Source organism: Channa argus, chromosome 18, assembly GCF_033026475.1.
Source record: "Channa argus isolate prfri chromosome 18, Channa argus male v1.0, whole genome shotgun sequence".
In the NCBI taxonomy this organism is placed as follows: domain Eukaryota; kingdom Metazoa; phylum Chordata; class Actinopteri; order Anabantiformes; family Channidae; genus Channa; species Channa argus.
The window spans coordinates 3,922,679-3,943,576 of NC_090214.1; the positions used below are offsets into that span (position 1 = coordinate 3,922,679).

The window sequence follows — 20,898 nt, forward strand, 5'->3', positions numbered from 1 at the left end:
TAATATTGTCATGTTCATCATGTCTGTGTACTTTTGTTCTTATTATTTCAACCATAGCTACTATGTTAATAGTAATGAATGCAGTATGTTTTGAATCTCTATTAATCTTATACTACTTGTAGCGATCTATATAAGTAAAACATTACTTTTCTGCTATTTTAACCTTTTATCCATTACTTTTGGCCGAATTTCATAAATGTGCGTGCATGAACGTTTGCTTTTGTATGAGAAAGTCCAGGGCCAGGCTCGTTCCTGATCCCTCCCTCTCATCACCACTGTGTCTGCTTTTAATCTGGGCCAGTATTTCATGAAGGAGCTCGGACTGTGTATATCTCCTTACTTCCTTTCATTTCTCAAATGGTTTGTGCACCGCGGGATGATAGATTTATCTACACACAACCCCTGCATGACTAATTAACTCTGAAATATCAGGGCCAGATGTGGAACTGAAAGACGGAGCCCAGAGTGGTTTCTCTCCCTCTCGTTCTTGCTCTTTCATTTTTCTAACTGTTGCTTGGGATTTTTCTTCTTCTTTTCTCTGTCCTTTCTCAACATTTAGCCATAATTCTGCTGATAATATGACGGGGTGTTTTGGGTGAATATAAACATACCGGCAAATCTGCACAGTTGGCTGTTGAAGGCAGCTGAATAAATGTCTTTGCCTTAAATGAACACTTTGTTTTTTACTAACCTGGACTCATGATAGGTGTGCCGCACACAACCGATTATAGTGATTATAGGTTTAAAAGAAATCTCCCATAACACTTTATTGTTACCATGTATTTGGTGGTTAAGAGTGAAAATAAAGTAAATACATGTAAGTCCAAACTGTTCATGCAAACATTGATTCGATTTTACAGAATGCTTCTCCAGTTTAGTTTTGACCTTTTACTTTAAAGAAGACTAAAGAAACATTATTATCCAACCTTGTTGCCATTTTTGGTTCATTTGCAATTTTCGGCAGCATCTAGGCCATAAATTCCCATCCCTGGTCCTCAGAGACACCCTGCCTGTTTGTTTTCCAACTATCTCGACACAACAAGTGCCCCCCCACTGCTGATTACCTGAAACAGGTGTTTTCAGTCAATCAGAAGCTGGAAGATACCATCTTAGATTAGAGTGGGGGTGTGGGGAGACGCAGCAAGTTGGTACCTTCCAGTTAAATAGCACTTTAAGGATATCTCTCATATAGCTGCTACTAAAATCCATGGCTGCAGGTAATTCAACATGCTCCAGTTACAAATGTAATATATGAAGTGTTTAACAAAAGCACATTGCAAATAACACTGTCAGTGATGGTGTTGTTTAGCAAGTAGCTAGCGTCCTAGAAACCGTCGTCTGATGTTTTTTCACGAAATGTGGCTTTTGTGTTTGTCTGTTTTTAGACTTTAGATGAAATCTTCAGTAAAGTGCAGGAAGCCTCAGTAGAAGAAGAAGAAGACGAAGACCAGTGCATAACGTCACGACTGATTTGGGATCACCGTCGTAAAACGGTGTCTACCAGTGTTACAGCAAACCTTGAACTTGTCATTGATGGTGGTGAGTAAAATACCCACATTATAATATGAGTTTGTAGTAAAAGCCAAGCCAACGTCTCCGAGTTTGTTCTGTGCTTAATGCTAACATTTAATTAGCAGAGCAAAAAAACATTTTTAAATTTTTTCTCACTTGTCAGTCACCTCTCACCATGCCTCATTCCTGTATTAGTATCTAAAAAAGGCAGACGGCACTTTTTAGTCTCCTCTTTGGCTTTTGGCTTTTTTTAACCTCCCTTTTTAAAAGAGGGAAGGAATGAGGTGAAAGTCTTCGGGGCAGATCCACCTTAAGAAAGCCAGGAGGCCCCCTCTGACACGCTGACAGCTTGCCATGAGTGATGTGTGATCTGTACAAATTTCAGGACTAATAAATCTACCTGTCAGAGGAAGGAGACTTGAAAGGGCCGCTGCCCTGCGGCACAGCTTAAATGAAACTGCTGTTGATGAAATTCTGTAGGCTGGAGAATTACAGCTGTCAGGAAAAAACTCCTACATCAGATCTGACGGCTCGCCTGCCTCCTTCTCTAACCTTTTCTCTGTCAGCCTCTCGCCCTTCTTGCCTCCATTTTCTTTTCTTTATTTTATTTTTTTTTTTGCTAATTTCCTTTCTTTAATCCTTAATATGTGAAACATGAATTTGTAAAAACCTTGTTTAAAAAAAAAAAAAAAGATCTCTGCAATGTGCGGCAGGGACTATTCTCTAAATGTTCTTATTTGTTATTTCTCGCAGCAAAACACACTCTGAAAGGAACAAAGCTAAATCATATCGCACAGCTGTTTTGCTTTTCCATTACAGAGCAGCTCTGTGTTCTCACTGCTTTGTAGTTCTGCTGGACTATAGCCAGTTAGAGACATTTTCACTGCTGGTCTGTGGCAGCTATAAACATCAGCTCTCCCTTTCCATCATCTCAAGAGAGGCGCATAAAACAGCTGAGCACGTTGCTGTATTTATGGGTAAACGAGTGGAAAAGCCATAGCTCTCTCTAATCTGTCATAAAGGGGATTTATGGCCATGTGATTCGAGGACCTCGTTCAGACTATGTATTGACTCGGCTCACAGACAGACTCCATGAGGCGTGCAGCTCTAGCCAGGATCCCCAACAACAGACCGAGAATTCAATATAGAAATGTTCCCGCTGCATCCTGACCTACATGTTGCTATAAGTGACATGAAGCTCTTCTCTTTCTTTAACAGAAGACGTGTGAGTCATGCTACAAGGCTGCAATTAGGCAGAGTTTGTGCTGTGAAAAGTACACAGGAAGGTTGCAACAGAAAGTGTGATGTCCACGCACCCGGCGAATGTCATCCAGCATGTCAAGTTTGAGGTGGGAAGGTCTTTTGAAATGCTAACATTTTTCTAAGCCTTACAACCCGAAACACAGCGATAAGGCGTTATCCTTAAGATGGATGTCGCACTTGGAGTGTGACGTCAGAGGAAAATTGCTGCCATGTGAATACGGTCCATTATAAAGTGTATCTGGGGAGATATTTTGGAAACACACAGCTGCTTGTTTGGGGGTCATGTGTATCTGTACAAGATGTCATTGCAGGCCATCCAATAGCTGTTGGAAATTGTTACTAAAAACCAAAAATAACCTTTTTGCAGCATTGCAATAAAATTTGAGTTCAGTCATATCTCGGAGCATCATACTGTGGGGACCTTAAGTATCTGCATCTAATATGGACAACAAGGCTACTTATTGTTGAGACATTTCAGTCTAACGGTGATTCATAATGGGTCAAAAAGAAGAAAATAATAAGAGCAAAAACCATCTCTGTTTACCCCTCTGTCACCTCAGTGTCACACTGCTGCCCATCCCACTGACCTTTGCCCCATGCTTAAAGTCCCAGCATGCCCTGGTGGGGTGGAGGTTCATGCCTGGGTCTAGACCAACAAACAAAGTCAAAGGTTGCCCTTAATTTCTCGTGTCTTAAGACGTGTGCGCATATGTGCCGCGCCGTGTTTTCACCTTTTCAACTCCCCGAACAGCCTGCTGAGAGCAAAAGAAAGTGAAAACGTCTGCACCCACTTTGATAAGTTTTTTTCCACCCCAACATTTCTGTTGGGGTGAGGTTTTATTGTGTGAATAATGATGTTTGTATGTGTTTGCGTTCACTTTTTTTACGTCTCTGCATTGTGAAAGTTTCAAACATATGAAAAACAGGGAGAAATATTTTTAGACGTGGCTGCCCCTGTGGGAATTGATCATGCTTCCTTAACTCTGTTTAACTGTATACTGCGTCTATGTGTGTGTGTATCCATGTGTTATCCCCTTGGGTCTGAATGGCCGACGCATGACCCCTCCGTGACGCTGCACCCTGCTGTTCTGAAACTCTCAGTAAGGGTTTCTGTGGTCGCTTCTGCCTTTTATGTCAGGTAATTTATGGTTTTCCACCCTAGAGTTTCTCAGCCACTGTTACCCATGAACTTTACAGGAATTCCTGCACGCATGTAGAAGGTGATGGGAGGTGTGTAGAAATGTACTGGAAATGTTGAAATCTCGGAAGTTACAAATTCACCACGCTCCGAGTGTAAGAGAAGTGAGACACATTGAAACCATGTGTTTCCACTCTGCTCTGTGACCTGGGGAAGTCTCCAGAAATCCCCAGCACAACCCCCCAGTGCCTGCCATCAAGCATAGAGTCACTGGCCCACTCAACGCCTCGCTTTAAAAACCAGATTGTCGACTTCCCGTGCCAAGCTGCTGCCATATCCCATTTCTCATCAGACCATGATTGACCTAATGTGGGAATCCATTATCACACCCGTACCGTTTGCAGATTCACTCTGTTCTTTCTTCGGCCTGATCGACTGTCATGGATCCACAGCCTCCGGGGCCCCCAGCTCCCTGCCTGAGCTCTGGGTCATCCTCTGCTTTAGTCCACTTCACCCTTGTCAAAAGACATTCTCTTAGTGTCAGTACAGAGAAGAAGAGACAGTAGATTCAATGTAATGGGCTGGGATCTAAATGAAAGAAGTTTTGTTGGCTAGTTACACTTGATTTTTTTTCTTAACGCTTTGAATAGATGTGCTTGTGCTACACTTACTTGACCTCTCTGTGCACAAGGCTCTGAACAATTGCTCCTGTGTTTTTGCAAATTGTCAAACTCTCAGATGCCTCCTTTACCATAGTTGTACTACTATACGTAAATGTTCCTCATATACAGTAAATTTAACTGCTGCTGTATGTTTAAAGTCTCTGTCTCTTTCACACAGTGAACTCTTCACCCCAGCTGCCACCAGAAGGCTGTCATACCAAATTATATGTGTGTTGTTTTGCAGCCCCTTCGTTCGATTGACAGGCAGGCGGTAAGACCAGAGAGATACAGATTGACTCGCTCTTTATGTTCCGAAAGTTTTTCTTCCACATTTTGCAATTAGATTAAGGCTGGTGTGAAGCACTCGAAGGACAGAAAGACACTATTGCTCCTCGTTTTCTTGCTGTAGTGTAATGGCAGTTGGCGAGGAACAAAATATTTCACTGCCTTCGTCACCAGCTCTTTAAACAAATAGGGCTCAGTACTCCTCTTGGTTCAGCTGAATCACAGAAATGTAACTCTTCCCTAATTGCACTCTTTTAATAAGGTTTAAGAAGCAAATGCAAAGTTGTGACTGAGGTCTTGTTTTCTTGGCTGAAGGAACGAGTCCTAAAACCTGAAGATCAGTCAGAATTTTTACACTTTCAGTTTGCTCATCCTGAAGTCTGTTTCTTTTGTAGCCTGAAATAATGTCTGTAGTTAACACAAGGCCAAGACCTGCACATTTTATTCTCTAACATAAAATGCATCGATGCATTTACCACCACCATTTTACCATTTGCTTTTTTTAAGCTTGTCTTAACAAGTTTTAACAAGTTGCTAAATGAGACTACAGTGGTCACCTGGAATATTAAACATCATCAAGCGGTGACAGAGACTCCATCTTTTCACTTGACGGGTTTATAACTTGTGAGCACTAGCTCTATCGGGTCATAATAACAAGAAAGGCTTTTGTAAAAGAGGTAAGCGTGCAAAGCTAAATTACAAATTGAAAGTTAAGTGATGTACTTCTTTAATAATAGCTTCTTACTTCTGGCAATTGTATCAACATTTAAAACAAAATCATAAATTAGATTATGTCACAGAAATTCTAATGTCAGTGGAAAAATCCCATTTACTTTTTGTCCAGGGAACCAGGAAGATGCTAACTTTTGGGTTGGTCTATACACCGTAAAAATGTCATCCCTACAGCACTGCATAGAGGCCTTCTCAAATGTATATGTATTAGTGAGGATGATTTAAAAGACAAGTCTCCTGCTTCTGCTTTATTTACAATAAAGCAACACCTGCTGACTGGCTGTGAGGTCTCCTGGACTGCGTCCCACCTTTTGACTAACTCAAAGCACCGTAATAAACTCTGTTAACTGCTCCTTTGTCAAAGCGTCCTGTGCAGTGTGACTGATTTATGGCCGTCACACAGCTTTTAACTTTAACTGTAATTTATTGCAATCTGCCCTGAAAAGCATAACCTGATGAAAGTGGAGCAGCGCAAAAGGCTTTCTGCTCCATCCAGATCAATGTTTTCTTTGATTTAGATGCCACGGGGAGCCCAAAAAAAAAAAAAAAATAATAATAATTGAATGCCATAATTTAGCAATTTTTCACTCTTGCTCACACCTGTGAGCCTGTGCTCACTTGCTAATGTCAAGTTGCAAATGTAATGCTTGCAGAGGGGAGGGTAAAAAGGAGAGAGGGAAACAAAGGGCACTTCCAGACCTGTTTAGCTCCGCTGAATCAGACCCTAATTCACTGATTTGAGCAGATAGTAGGAACACAGAGATCTGGTTTGGACCAACAGGTCTCAGTCTGCTCACAAATTATTGGGAAACTGTTTGTTTATGGAGAGATCATCATCTGCCTGCAATCTGACTCAAATGGGTGCTTCACTCCAAGTTGGAGCTAAATGGAGCCGGTAAGTAATGCGATGCCAATACATTGCTTGCATTAATGAATAGAGATTTGATCTGCAAAAAAAATGTGATAGAAATATTTAAATTCCCAGTAAAACCACTGAAAAAAATGCCCCTTTACAAGCAAATATTCTTCATTGAAAGTCGTCCTTAACTAAATGTACTTTTCTACACTTTAATTAGGCGAAATTCATGTTTATGTTGATTAATTTAGTAACGTAAAATAAAACAAATATTTGGAGCTGGTACCCCAACAACACCAGAATTCATCATTTGGAAGCAGCTAAAATAAATGAGGTGTCATAAGGACGGTGGAGAGATTTGAGATTTGAGGAAATGCTATTGAACCCTAACTGGAGCAAGTGAATATGAAATAAATCAGGCAAATCTGTGGGAAATCTGTATAGGATTGTCTTCGTGTTGCAGTCTCAAGTTGACATTTGGACTAATAAGACATGTGAAAGATCTTGCCGCAGTAATGTGATTCATCATTACAGTAGGAAAACCCTACAGCTCACTGGGAGCACTTGCTTGTGTTGGCTCATTCCTCTTTGACATTTTCCCTCTCCCGTCATCCCCCCTCCTTCCGAGGTGTGAGAGTGGCCTTGGCTCATCATGTGAAGCCTTCCTTAGAGTTGAGAGACAGGCCACAGTCTTTAAATTGCTCCATCAGCCTCAGGGCATGTTCATGTGAGGATTCAGTTTAGGGTGTGACAATGAGGATCATCTGGCTCAGTTCAGCCAAACAATCATGGTTCAGTACCCTCAGACAGACAAGTTGGCTCAGATGTGCCCCAGAGAGTCTCAGACAATGCCATCAAGGACAGTCTCTGCATTATCCATCGTACTCCAGCAGATAAGAGGAATCTGAATTAATTATGCCTCAGGAATCTCTAAAATGCTGGAAAAAGCTTAATGTCTTTCACAGCACAATGGTGCTGACAGAGAGATGTTCCTCCTTGCTGTCCACAGCTCCTCTTGAGACGCTATCAACCGAAATTCCAAGGCAGGAATCAGGGAGACGAGGAGGATGAAATATGTTGGAGAAGCTGTGATGAAAGTCTTGTAATGAAAGAAGCTTTCAAAGCACAAAAGCCATCTTCTCTCCTGTCTTTTCGCTTTCTGTCACTCCCTAAGATTTGTCAAACACACACTCTGTTGCCAGTATCGCCCTTTAGCTTTGAGCTACGAACCCAAACTGGTGTTGTAGCAGATATCGTGTACAACACTGCATGCTTGTCTCATTCAGTTTCCACCATCCCTACTCTTTTTTTCTTAATAAAAATCCAGCATTAGTGTTGTGTACAAAGAGCTGAGGAGCTTCCCCACCAGCCTCTTAATATCAAGATATGTGAGAGGTGATGAAAGGAGAAAGAAAATGGGTAAGATGTCATCTTTAATGTCAAACGCCAAATGTGAGCTTTCATTATTTTCACCCCACCTTCGTCTGGCTCCGAAGCAGCATGGTAACATTAGCCTGTTGCTTGAAGCGACACCCTGTCAGGTAGAGTTTGGAGACTCTGACACAGTATCCAGCAACCCCTCAACAGGGTGAGCGTGAGCCGGGGAAAAACAGCAAGAGAGACGCGGTGAGAAAGGCGAGTTGAAAGAAGAGAGGGGATTGATGGTGACAATGTGGAGCTGTTGTTGGCTCATGTGACCGGCTGCTGCCAAGTAGGCCAGATTTGGAATGTTGAAAGTTATTCCTTTAGTTTTTGTTTTTTTTTGTTTTTTTTTATATAATGCAGAAACCAGGATCTGGCTTTGATATAATCCTCTGTAACAGGACATAATACTGCCTTTAAACATTTGAAAGTTGGCCTGGTGTTCTTACATCCCTTTAAGTCACAGTCAATTCACTGACTTTAAAAGTTCAAACTGAATGTGAGGGGACTTTTAAAGACAGCACATTGATACAACCTTTAGTTAATAGATGAGATAATCTGATATCAGGGAACAAAAGAAAAAAAGTCACAAATTATACTATATTGGCCTGAATATGCAGCAAGACATTATTTTTGTATTATATTATTAAGTTTGAAAGTATGAAAATGTGGAGATTGTCTTATACTTGTGGACAACGCTGTCCACTAAAAATGTTGCTCCTAGTGAACTTAATGACTTAATCGTGATGTTCGGATGCAACGTGTTTTTTTGAATGAATGAAACAGTGAATTAGCTTCCAGGGGGTTGTGGGGGAGGGTGGTGGGTGTACAAAACTTAGGATTGTCAAGCCAGAGACACCGAATTATCTGATTCCATCTAACTTCATGTCCTCTCGCACTTCATCCATAAATTTCCCCTTTGCGGTATGGAAGTCATGATTCACACGTTTGATTTGTCATGTGTTTTATGTCGCATGCCCTTCTTGACACAACCCTCTGCATTCATTCAGACTTGGGAACTTGGCACAAGAAGACACTGGATTGTGTCCCCCTGTGGTTGCGTTGACTAACAGTAGAATATTATATTGAAAAACTGTTTTAATAAAGCAGCCATGGGTGGAATTAGTGTCCCACTGCTGACCATCAGTGGCAGCAGTGAGCAAATTGTTGCTTCTTTAACAAGAAAGACAAGAAGATACTGAATTAAGGGGAAAAAATACATTTGAGCTTTTATTGGAAGAGCTTTTTAACAGTTTTAAGGGTCCTAATGGCCTTTTAGGATGGTGACCAAGGGTTTGCTTCTGCAGATCCGTGTCCACCTCTAACTGTTCATTAGAGAACAACAATACCTGATTGGGAACTGATTGGAACTTTGTGTTTGTTCCATTATAGAGACTAAGATTACGAGAAGGCTCTTTACACAGTTTGGTCCAATGTGGGGGCACTTTTCGAGTATGGGTTTGTCCTTGTGGGCAGCAGGGTGGGTAATCGCCTTATGTTCCCCCTCTGAGTCTTCCACAAATGGTATGTTGCCAGGCTAACAAGTGTGTTCAGTCTGTTTGTAGCATTTCAGATGTAGCTCTACCGCCTGCTACTGTAGCGCACCAACCCCCGATCCCAGTGTTGCTGGTACGATCCCCGGCTCTTCCTGTCACACGTCAAAGTGTCCTTGAGCAAGACACTCAACCCCAACCTAGTTGCTCCCGGTGTCAGGGTCTTGTTGCTGGTCCTGTTCATCTTTTACATCTCTTTCAATAAAAGCCCCTTATTTTGCAAACCCTCGCTCTGTCTCTTCTCTTGGGTCCATCCCTTAACCTAAACGTGACACCCGGTGAGTATAGGCCAGCTAGACAGCAGCTCCCCCATCGGTTTGGGTACCAATAGGTAGAAGAGCACTATATAAGTGCAGACCATTTAGTTAGTTCTCGAGCTGTTTGGTCAGTCCAGAACCTGCAGTTTCTAAAGGTTGTCACACACAAAATAAATTCACAATAAATTTAAATCGGGTTTATTGCATCTCCCGATGTCTTTACTGCAGAAATGAACCAGAGAGAAAATCTGTCAAACAGTCAAGTCACAGATGAGCTGAAAAAGAAAAATGTGAGCTGTCAGAGAAAAATGATGCAGGCTCCCTCTGACAGACACAAATGTGGGTTTTACTGTATTTCATATTTCACCCCTATGAGAGAAACTGCTTCAAGATGAAGACTTTCTTCTCCTTGGATTAATGGTATATCAGGGAAAGTATCCCAATGGCAAGAAGAGTTTCTTTATCCTGAAAAAAGTCTTTTTCTCAGAAACAGATGTTGGAAAAAGTACCATACATGTTCAGGCCTATACGGTAGCATGGAGAAAGACACCCATCTCTCCTTACACACAAATACTTTAGGGCAGAGGTTAAGAAGGCAAAATGAATTCATATTGGGAATTTGAAAGGAAATCTGTCAGGTAATAACTTGGGACTTTCTGGAATGATTTGGACAACAGGGATTCTGGATGACATGTCCATTGTGTGCTACACGCACTGATTGATGTCAATGAACAGCACACAGATGTGATTCTCTACATCTGTTCGTCTGTAAATTGCTTTTGTTGGCATGAATTTACTTATGTACCATTTGTGTAGTTTCTGTTTAGAGGAAAATAAGCACAGATGGTATTGTAGGTTTATATGTGTAGGTAGGTTACGAATTAGCTGTTCAGAAATTGACACACCTATGAGATAACACGTTACCATATTGTACAAACCATAATTAATCATTACTACAGAATGATTGAGCTACATATAGTTTATCAATAAATATTTTGTGAGTAGTTTAGAAAAGCCGCTGATCTTGATATTAACATTATACATAGATTCATACATCTCAGCCAGAAGCATGAATTGGCATATTTTCCTCAGTTCAGAGACGACTCAAAAGCACTGACTGTTTTGTTTGGTTGTGACATCAATACGGTAATTAGTCAAAATGATGTAGCTGGATAACAGACAAAGACTTTATGGAAAATTGTTCACGGTCAGAAATGTTTGGCTCCTCATGACAAGTTTGAGAAACCACTCCCGGGGCTGTTTTCTCTTATCTGTGAATACTAACCCTTCTCACTTTTTATTTCGCCCCTTTTCACACACAATTGAATCGTTTTTCCTCGGCCCAGATATTACCTCTGTAGAAGAGTCTCAAATAAGTCTTTCCTTCTCTGTCTCTTTGTTCATTTTGCTGCCCGTGCACAAACATGTCTGCTGTCTGCCTGCCTGGCAGCCAGCAGCAGGTTTGAGGCCTATATTTAATCACCACAAGGCTTAGCTCCCTCCGTCAGTGACGGCTCATTTGACGTGGCGGCCCTGGGCTCTCTCTGTGCCAAATACAATAACTCCTCTTTTTCGTTACCCTGCTGTATTTTATAATTTCGCTATTTTTCAATGTCAGGGCTAGGTCCTTTGAAGAGTTTTTATTGAATTTCCTGTCGGACCCTCCTGCCGGGGCCATTTTTTCCTCCTAGCCTTCACCATCACCCTCAACTGTCCGCTCTTTGCATTTTTATCTATTTAAAGATGGGAAAAATGGGAAATTAGAGCAGCAGTTTCACTGTTACTGCCACGACTGTAATAAACTAAATACCCAGCGTGCAGAAAATCCACTGCATATTCACTGTTAAAGGTTCTTGTTATCCATCTGTCTCCTCTGGGTAATATTATCTAACCCGCTTCAGTTACATGTGTTCACAATTCTTAAGCATTATAAATCTTCTGCGGAGCTGTCATGAATGTCTTGAAAGCATTAAAATGCCTGTTGTTTGACCAAATGGAAAGAGAGTAAATTCAAACAATACTTCACTCTTCCTGTCTCCGAGTTCACAGAAGTTAATGCATTTGGCAGTAGCAGATGCTGTTCTCCCTTCTGAGTTGTGCGAAAGAATGTCACCCAAGTCTAATCAAATTATGGCTGTTACAGCCAACGTCAGCCCTTCACTTCAAATTTTAGCCTCTAGCCGCTGACGGTTTGTGCACTTTCCTGCTCCCTTTTTGTTGTGATAAAACAGAGATAAGATCTCAGTGACAGCATGTAAGGGAGGGTGTGTTCTTTGATAATGTGGCTCTGGATCATATGGTTAAAATCAGCATGTGGAAAGCAAGGGTCTGTCTCCGTGTGTGTGTGTGTGTGTGAGTGCGTGCGTCAGCACTTGTGACCTCTTAATATCGCATCACATGTCTGATCTTATTCTTGTCTGCCATCTGAACTCCTGTCATGTGCTCCTTTTGCCAATCTGTCACACTTAATCTGAGTGGAAAGAAAAACTTAAAGAGGAGAGCCCCCAGTGCTCGGGGAACGCTTGGGGTTAGGAGGGAAAAAAAGTGAGCGGAGAAACAAAGGGGAAAAAGAAGGAGATGAAAATCACAACGGCGTTGCATTTCAGGGGTATGAATGGCATCAACGATTCGCTGAGGGGGGATAAAAGGGGTGAGAGAAAAGAGGGAGAAAGATGAGAGAACAATGTGTCCGTTGTTCTTTAATCTGGAGTAAATCATCTGTCTCTCTCTCTGTCAGGTGTTAAGCTCAGCTCTCATCACACAAAGCTTCAAGGGTTTGCCCTGTACAGTGCTGTCCTAATGATTTAGTCGGCTCTCTCCCTTCGTCTCATCTCCCTTTACACTGCTTGATTTTGTGGGCTCTAAAGAGTTCTGTCTGTCTGTCTCTCTCTCCGTACGCTTAATTATGATCATTTTCAGGGTGGAAGAAGTGTTCAGGGTCCATATTTATGAAACATTTGAGCAACACAGCTCTAAAGTACCAACACAAGAGATAAAAATGAAATGTATTTTTTTGAGGAGAGTATGGTTTGTATTACCTGTGGGCTCAAACAGGTGCAATGCACCACTGGCATAAAGCCCCCCAGTTTGAACCCTGTTTCTAGCTCTTCGGCATCTCTGTAGTTCCTCCGTGTCACTCTGTGATTATTTTGCGTCGCCCTTTAATTATTTTGGTCTCAATGGTTCTTTTGTGCTTCTAGGTAGTTATTTTGCATATATTTGCAGTTGCATTGGAGCAGTTTTGTGTCGCTATGTGATTGTTGTGCATCTCTCATGGTTACTGTGTATCTCTGCATGATCCTTTTATCTCGTTGTAGCTGTTTTGCATCCCTGTAGTCCTCTGTGGTGTCGCTCTATGGTCTTTCGGTGTCACCGTGTTCCCCGTTTGCATCTCTTTGTGGTTGTTTTACATTTCTCTGTAGTAGTTTTGCATCTCTTTGTGGCCATTTTGTGTCTTGCAGCGCTCATGCTTGATTTGTGTCTGATCATGCGTGAAATTGTTCTCAACCGTCGGTAGGAATGAATCTAAACTACCAAGTTTCTCACTGGTTTAGATTTGTGTCCTTGGACCATCATGAAAGTCGAACGTGTTTCGGGACTGGCCGCGAGTTGGCTTTGTGTTCCTCTGCCAGATGGGACAGCTGCTCAAGGTGCATCTGAGCCTCACTGCGCTTCTCTCTGGGTTAAACGTTCACTTCCAGAGTGTCATAAATCCACGTGGGAGAACAGCGTTACCTGATTTTCATTAGCCTTTGTTTCTGACGCGCGTGCATACTTCACTAAGGATGCAACTTTTTAGATAATCCTCTGAGAGCAGTGTTTGAACTTATGCTATTTAAAAGTATCAATGCAAGCTATAAAAATAATCAACAATGAAACTAAGACATATTTTTCTCAGCATGATAAAAAAAAAAAATTAAATCATGTTTGTGAAAGTAATTTTATTTCAGAACATGAAAGCAGAATACCAGTGACCTCATCTGTTATGTCTTATAGGGAAAGAATTCAGATCTTTGAGGACTTTGTTAGTTTGAATGTGAACTTAAAGGCTTAGAAATGTTTGTTTTGCAGTCAAATTAAAACCACATGGCTCCACAAATGAAACAGACAACAGTTGTGAACCAGAAAAAAATGCCCATATCCCTTTGGCAATAGTTCTGTGTGCATATAGTTGGTTTGGGGATGAGAAGCTTGAGGGTTCGGAGCAACTTATAGTAAATACACACAATCACTTGCGTGCGAAGTGTTAGATAAGAAAATTGATACCACTCCTGTAGCTTAGCATTAGCAAAGGGTTAGCATCGCATAGTATAAGACTGTAAACAGGGAAATAGCTACCATGGGCTAAAGCTAACAAAATCTACCTACAAGCACCTCTAAGGCTTAGGACTTAGTACACAATATACAATCACCTGGAAGTTTGTAGGATTACAGAATATTTTCAGCTGGCCACAGGCACCAATATACTAACGATCATTTATCCCCGACTGGCTACCAACTCAATGTTTGCGGCCAAGTTGCATCATGGTGTTGCAAGGTGGCGGGTTTAGACCAGGAAAAAGAATTTGTGGAATACGAAGGATTTCTTAGCTAACTGGCAGTTCCTTCTTTTAGTTCTCAGCAAGACAACAAATCCCGCATTTCCCAAAATGTCAAGTTATTCATCCGAGGCAGAGTATTTACAACTGCAATTAAGCTTTAACGACATTTATGTAAGAAGTGAAGTGTAACGGCATCTGAAATGTCATCTTAATGCTGACGCAACAACTCTTTCCAAATGGCTCATTGTCATTCACAACAAAGAGGAGAAACACTGGATGGTGCGCTCATTTAAAAATATGCTCAGCGTTGCTCCATTCAAAGCGCAAATAAAACTTTTTATGAGAGGAGTTAAAGTTATGGACTTGAACAAAAGTGAGAACATGTGGCAGCGTGGAGCTGCACTGTGTTTGACCGGAGCTATTAGCACCAGCAGCTTGCTTTAATATATCAAATTAACCCAACAATGCTGTTGACAGAACCGTGCTGACCTCTGTCTGAGAAAGTAGTTTCCCTCTTCTCTCTCTTCTGGACGTGTTTAACCTCTTTTATTTTGTGGCACAATTTCTCCTTTTCGGGCAGAAGTTAGTTACCTCAGACAGACTGTTGCAGTTAATGTTGTTACTGAGGACTATTATTAGTGTAAAGGACTCCCACATATCTATATACTACAAACTAGATATGAAAAACAGTAACTAAACTAAGTATTCCAAGTTCTATTTATGTTTCAAATAGTACACTTTCTTTTTAGTAGAAGTCAAGGATGTCCATTGTCACTCCAATTACCGGTTGGACTAAATGTCTCAATGTCTACTAGACAGAGGAACTACACGGTTTGTAATCACAAACTAATACTAATACTGTCCAAAAAGAAGCTGCGTTCAGTTTTGATCGTTAAAAAACTCAAAGTTGGACAGAACCAAATGGCGAAAGCTACACTAGTGTTTAACTGTTTTTTTTTTTTGTCTTTTTTTTAATATAACAAGTGCAGCATGTGAAGCACCATGAATATCTTTATGGAGAGAGTGTTGCGCCACATTATCCCCATTGTAAACAGTGTCCATGGTTTGACGGCACGTCCTACAAACCAGTACCGAGAGACAAGAGACCTCCTGTAACACCAGCTATGCAATGAGGACACTGCCAGTTTCTGTTAAAGCCGGGCCATGATTTATCTGCTCCTCCAAAGCAAAGCACCACCAGGGCATTGTCCACTGTAGCAAGGAGAAAAATACATGGAGACAATATCTAGTTGGGCTTTGCAGGTGTGGCCTGAAATGTGTGTGGGACTATACAGCGTGTGTGTGTTTGTGTGTGTCCTCTCCTGTGTGGGTGTTGATATGTCGGCCTCCTGTTGCTGACTTCACAGAACTCCATCAAAGAGAGAACAGAAGAACAGAAGAGCAGAGAGGGAGAACTGACTGGGGTGGGGGTGGGGGCGGGGGGGGGGCATCAAAGGCCGATTCTCCCCACTGTTTCCACATGCTGCAACATCCCAGTGCTAACAGCTGACAAGCCCCTCTATAAACAGCCTGCTTAGATCCTGCCAGTGGGATGCACCCATTCAAAAGCATTTTGCTCCGCGAGCTTTGTTTATTGAAGCGCTGCCTGGACAGCGGGGCAGCATGGTGGGGAGGAGAGGTGGGCATAGACAAAATACAGAGAGCCCAAGTAGGAATACAAGGGAAACAAAGAAAGAAGGTGGACCTATTGTTCCTCTGAAGTGATAACATTTATATTTTAGAATAATATCTCCAATCACTCTGGGAGGGGGTCTTAATCCTGTAATGTAGGTGCAGAGAAATATCAGGCGTTTCCTCAGATCCTGTTTATAGCAAGTTGAAGCCCACTGTTCAGAGCCTGGACCCCGACGTTTGGGTTCACTCTCAGCGCCGTCACCTGCTGCAGCCAGTTATTAACCTTAGAAATCTCTAAAACCCCACTCTTCCACTCTTCACGACCTGCTCAGTCAGTGACTGTCTGGTGGACATGGTGAACCATTTGGCTACAAAACACACATACACACACGACATATTCCCCCTTGGGGAGTGGGCAGAGACCAAAACCACAGTAAAAACACGAGTACATATTAGAGTTTTTGCACATGAAGCAAAACGCCTGCTATCGTTGCTGTTACTGTTGGTGGTGTTAACAAGCACCTTCTCAACTCCGAAGATGATTATTACAGCTGTCTTCATTCATAAGGCAATGCAGGTTTAAATATGGCAGCTGGCATTTTCAATTTTACAATTTTTCTATCTATCTTCCTCCTGCGTTTTACGTTAAACTGCACAGTGTTGCCTGTTTACAAGCAATGGAGTTTTAGGACCGGACATTTTCAACTCAACGATTACCGTTTGCCTGTGAAAGTGATATGAAGGATTTGTTTCCCCGGTTTTTTTCAGTCGTTTCTGTCAATGACTGTTAACACAAACACAAGTCTGTGCTTTCACCTCTGTGAGCAAAAGGCTTGACTCAACATATGTGTCATTCTCTTATCCCTAAAACACATCAAAGGCAGAGATGTGATTTCAGTACCTCCGCTTGGTGTGTCAACAGGTTTTTTCCTCTCAGTTTTTTTTACCCCTTTTTTAACGTCCTCCTCCACCTTTGTGTATCTCCCTGTTGTCTGGGCTTGCTCCATGTGTTACTTTATGCCTCAGGATGATTTGTTGGGCAAGAGGAAAAGCACAAATCAGCTCTGAGAAGCAGAATAACAAACAAAAAGGACACACTCCTGCAAATTCCACTTCTTATTACAACCCCCAACTTTCCTTTACAGATTCAAACTTGAGGTTTAAACCAGTCCAGCCTCTGCTGGTACTGCCCTGTTTTGTCCCTGTCACACTTTAAAGATCAAAACAGCAAACATGACAGAATGAGACTTGAGTTGTACTCCTCTCAGGTGATGACAGCGATAATCCACAGGCAGTCTGGATGCAGCCAAGCAGAGATGACAGCACTGGAGTGACACACTGGCACACATTACCTGAAACCCTCTCATTCGCCTCAGGCGTTTGTGTTGGGGAAGAAAATGTGGGCCACGAGCAAAGACTACAAAGTCTGTCTGGCTGCAGCTGCATACGCACACAAATGTGCACAACTCTCAGCATCTACAGCTCTAATCCTTCCTGTCAGACCTCCTGACAACATGATGGACACACAGAAGGAGGGGAAAGTAGTGCTCCATACTAAGTGGCAGGGTGATGGCAAAATGACATTCCTTAGGCAACACACACACACACACACACACACACACACACACACACACACACACACACGTAACAAAACAATAATCACATAATCCCTTCAATACTTCCCACCATTTATAGGAAGTTTCTTACCAGTGTGATTCAGATGAATCTAACCTAAAATAACACACTGGTGAAGTTGATTCTTATATAAGTTAAATATATACATTAATTCCTTACGGCGAGATGCTCTGCCAGAAAAAAAACGAATGATAACAAATGATAATGATGAGATGCTGTGAGTGTATGTAGGTTTTGACCCAGTATCTAATGTTTTTGTTCCTGATGAGGCAAACATTTGATTTTGGATCTCAGCGTGTGATTTGTAGGACTTATGTGGTATTATAATTTTAGAGTATGGTATAACTTTGTTTTTTTTTTTATTTCAAGAATTCAGACTTAATTTCTCATAGTTTAGAAATGTTATACAATTAATTTTAATTGCTGTTGCATTATTGTGACCTATAGTTTTATCACAGTAATTGACTTAGTAAGTGAAACCTTTGACTTATTGTCTCGTGATTCGGACTTGAGCAGTATTTGATTTAGCATCTTATACTTTTGGCCAAGTAAGTGTTGATTCTAATACAGGATCATACATTAGGGCAATATTTGGACTGAGTAAAAGCTGACCTGACCTGACCAGGTGTTTCATCATTCTGACTTAAGTCTAATTCATACTTTCTGCATCTGCGTCTTCATGATATAAATTTGGTCACCACCCTAGTCTGTGACGGTCAGGGGAAACTCTCTGCGAATGACTGTGTAAGGCCCAAATATTTGTGACTTGTGTCAGAAAAGTTTACTAGATGCTTGTTTGTGACGCTTGTCTCAGCTTCCTTGGTTCTGTTCTTGTGAAGCAGTCGCACGCGCTGATTTATTTCCTTCATTTTTTCATGTTGTTCAGTAAAATAAAACAATGAAAGGAGCTATTTTCTTGCTGTTGCAGGTGTTATAGCAGGTGTTGAGCGTATTCAAATTCCCAATAGTAGTAATAGAACAGTGTGTATCAGTTGATGAACAGGGGCTTTAGTATCTCCAGGTATGACTTCTTTATTTACTCAGTAGCTCATGACTGTGACTTAATTTTTATTATTTATTTATATTAATTATTTTTGTGACACTATTTAGACTACAATTTTTACTACAGGTCAAGTTTTGACTTGGTGCGTCACAGTTTTTAAGGTAGTTTCTCATAAATTAGACCTCGTATCTCATCCTTTTAGTTTATTTTATTTAACATACAAATAAATTACTTAGATTAATTCATACATTACATCCATAAAACCACAATCATACAATGGGATGTACAAGCAGAGCCAAAAAGCCATGGGCTTATCACATGGGTCCATCTTTAAACTAGTAAATCAAACTTCTGCCTTAGTTTTTTCAAAAGTTTGACTTACTTTTCACAACTTGGAAAGTGTTAGTAAGTCAGAGCTTTTACTAAGTACCTTATGCTTTTGATATAGTAAATAGAAAGTTGACTCAGTGCTATAATTTTGACTTACTGTCTCATAACCTTGACATTTATAGTCTCTTTAGGAAGTCTGAATATTTACTTACTGTGAGTACTGGACTTCCACCTCACAATACTTATTTTTAGGATTGTTGTTCCTCTTACCCAACCGCGAGTCCCTTTGTGGAGCCAGCAGCCAACTGGAAATGATAAAACATTTAATGGTTCCAGTAAAGCACCGGTGCCGAGAATCGCTCTCTACATGGGCTGATCTGCCAGAGAAAACCACCCTCTTTTGTGACTGTGTCAGAAAGATGGCTGCCCTGCTGGTGCCGGTCGGGATGTTAAAGGTTATTGGATGGAGCTATTAGGAACTAATAGGGACCAACATAGAAATATGTCTTTGATTTAATCACAGCACATTTGGCAGAATTCAAACTCAGACCAATAATACATGAATGGTAGTTACAGTTTGTGATGTCAACTATACAATATAAGTTTCGTACTTGCTCTTTATATTTTTTTTATCTCGGTTATGTATGTAGTAGAAGTGCCATCATGGTTGCTAGTCCTCTTATTTTTCAATGAAATTATTGTCAGGATATAAAAAAAAAAATCAGGAAAGGAACTATTTGAATAGTCAAATAGGATACACACATGTGCGTGTGCACACACACACACACACACACACACAGAGCACAACCTGCTCTTGTTGTTTCCTGCCTACCCCCCTCCCTTCATCGCTTCTTTTCCTGCCAAATCATTTCCACCAAATCCGTTTTGATACGACATCACAGCGCCCCACAAAGTGAAGATAATCCTTGACATTTTTATCATTCACCCCCCTTTTATTTAGTCTGTGCTCCGCTTGCCTGTCTTGTTTGCTGATAAAATCTGCCAGCCGATGCAGGCCTTGGCAGATCACACATCAAAAAGGTCCATTTTCCCCCGGAGGGTGACAAAGTGTCAAAATAATATTCCTCTGTGTGCTCTGGGTGGCAGCCTAATTTAAAAACTTCATTTGATGATTGTATCCATTTACATCATATGCTAGACTGACTGCATTGTCTGGATTGTCTCCAATTCTGATTTATAACATGACAAAATAATTATAATAAGAAATATGGAAGATAAGAAACAAGACCAAAAACAAGTTGGACTACATATTCGGCAGAGGCCTGGGTTATTAAACAACTATATAGACTCGTTTCCACCAAGAAAAGCAAAATATAACACAGGAGAAAAAGAAGAAAAAAGAAAATGGGTGATCGCTGGTGTCATGTTTACATACGTTATAATAAGTTTGATAATAACAATATCTGGACAAATATTCTTATTTGCAAGAAGAAGGTTGTTAAACATTTCAAAATTGTGAGTGAAAATAAAAGATAGTTGAAACAATAAAATCCTAATTAGCTTGTTAGTTAATTAAAGAATTAATTTAATGCAAATGTTTTCATTGGAAATATACTTCAGGGCCAGTTAGCCCCCATGGAAAGGACAACATTTGGGACATGGGAGCTGTTCAAAGAGCTTTTCAGATTTTGGTGGTATCAACAGTTAACTCAGTCGTACCAAAAGCCTGGAGTTCTACTTTGCCAATAATGAGAAACGCCGGTATCCCCTTCAGATGTTCTCATTTAAGTGAAAACCACGTTTACTGTCGAGCACTTTAACATCTTTTATGTTTAAGGCCAAGCTCAAATTAAAAATCTGTGATGCGCCATCAATGTTGTTTCCATCGTGACCAGCTCACCCAGAAGTAAATTTATAATGAAAGCATTAAAAAAAATACAGATGTTCACCAAACCTTTAAAAACTATTTGCAAATTGTTAAAAGATTTTTGAATTGATGAAAGGATCAAAGAAAATGTCCTCGATTCATAAATCTTTGAGAATAAGGCAATGTTTTTTTTCCATTTCTTAAAAGATATGTTGCACTAAATGTGACAGATGAGCATCAGTGGAA

General features: G+C 40.9%; 1 protein-coding gene across 2 annotated transcripts in view; it reads left to right on the plus strand.

Moving 5' to 3' along the window:
• Positions 1–20,898, plus strand: part of c18h2orf42 (chromosome 18 C2orf42 homolog) — a 90,820-nt gene that overhangs the window by 59,714 nt on the left and 10,208 nt on the right. For both annotated transcript variants that reach the window (XM_067484762.1, XM_067484763.1), the window contains one exon: positions 1,386–1,539. In XM_067484762.1, the coding sequence (XP_067340863.1) occupies positions 1,386–1,539 (154 nt within the window). The remainder of the gene's footprint in view (positions 1–1,385; positions 1,540–20,898) is intronic.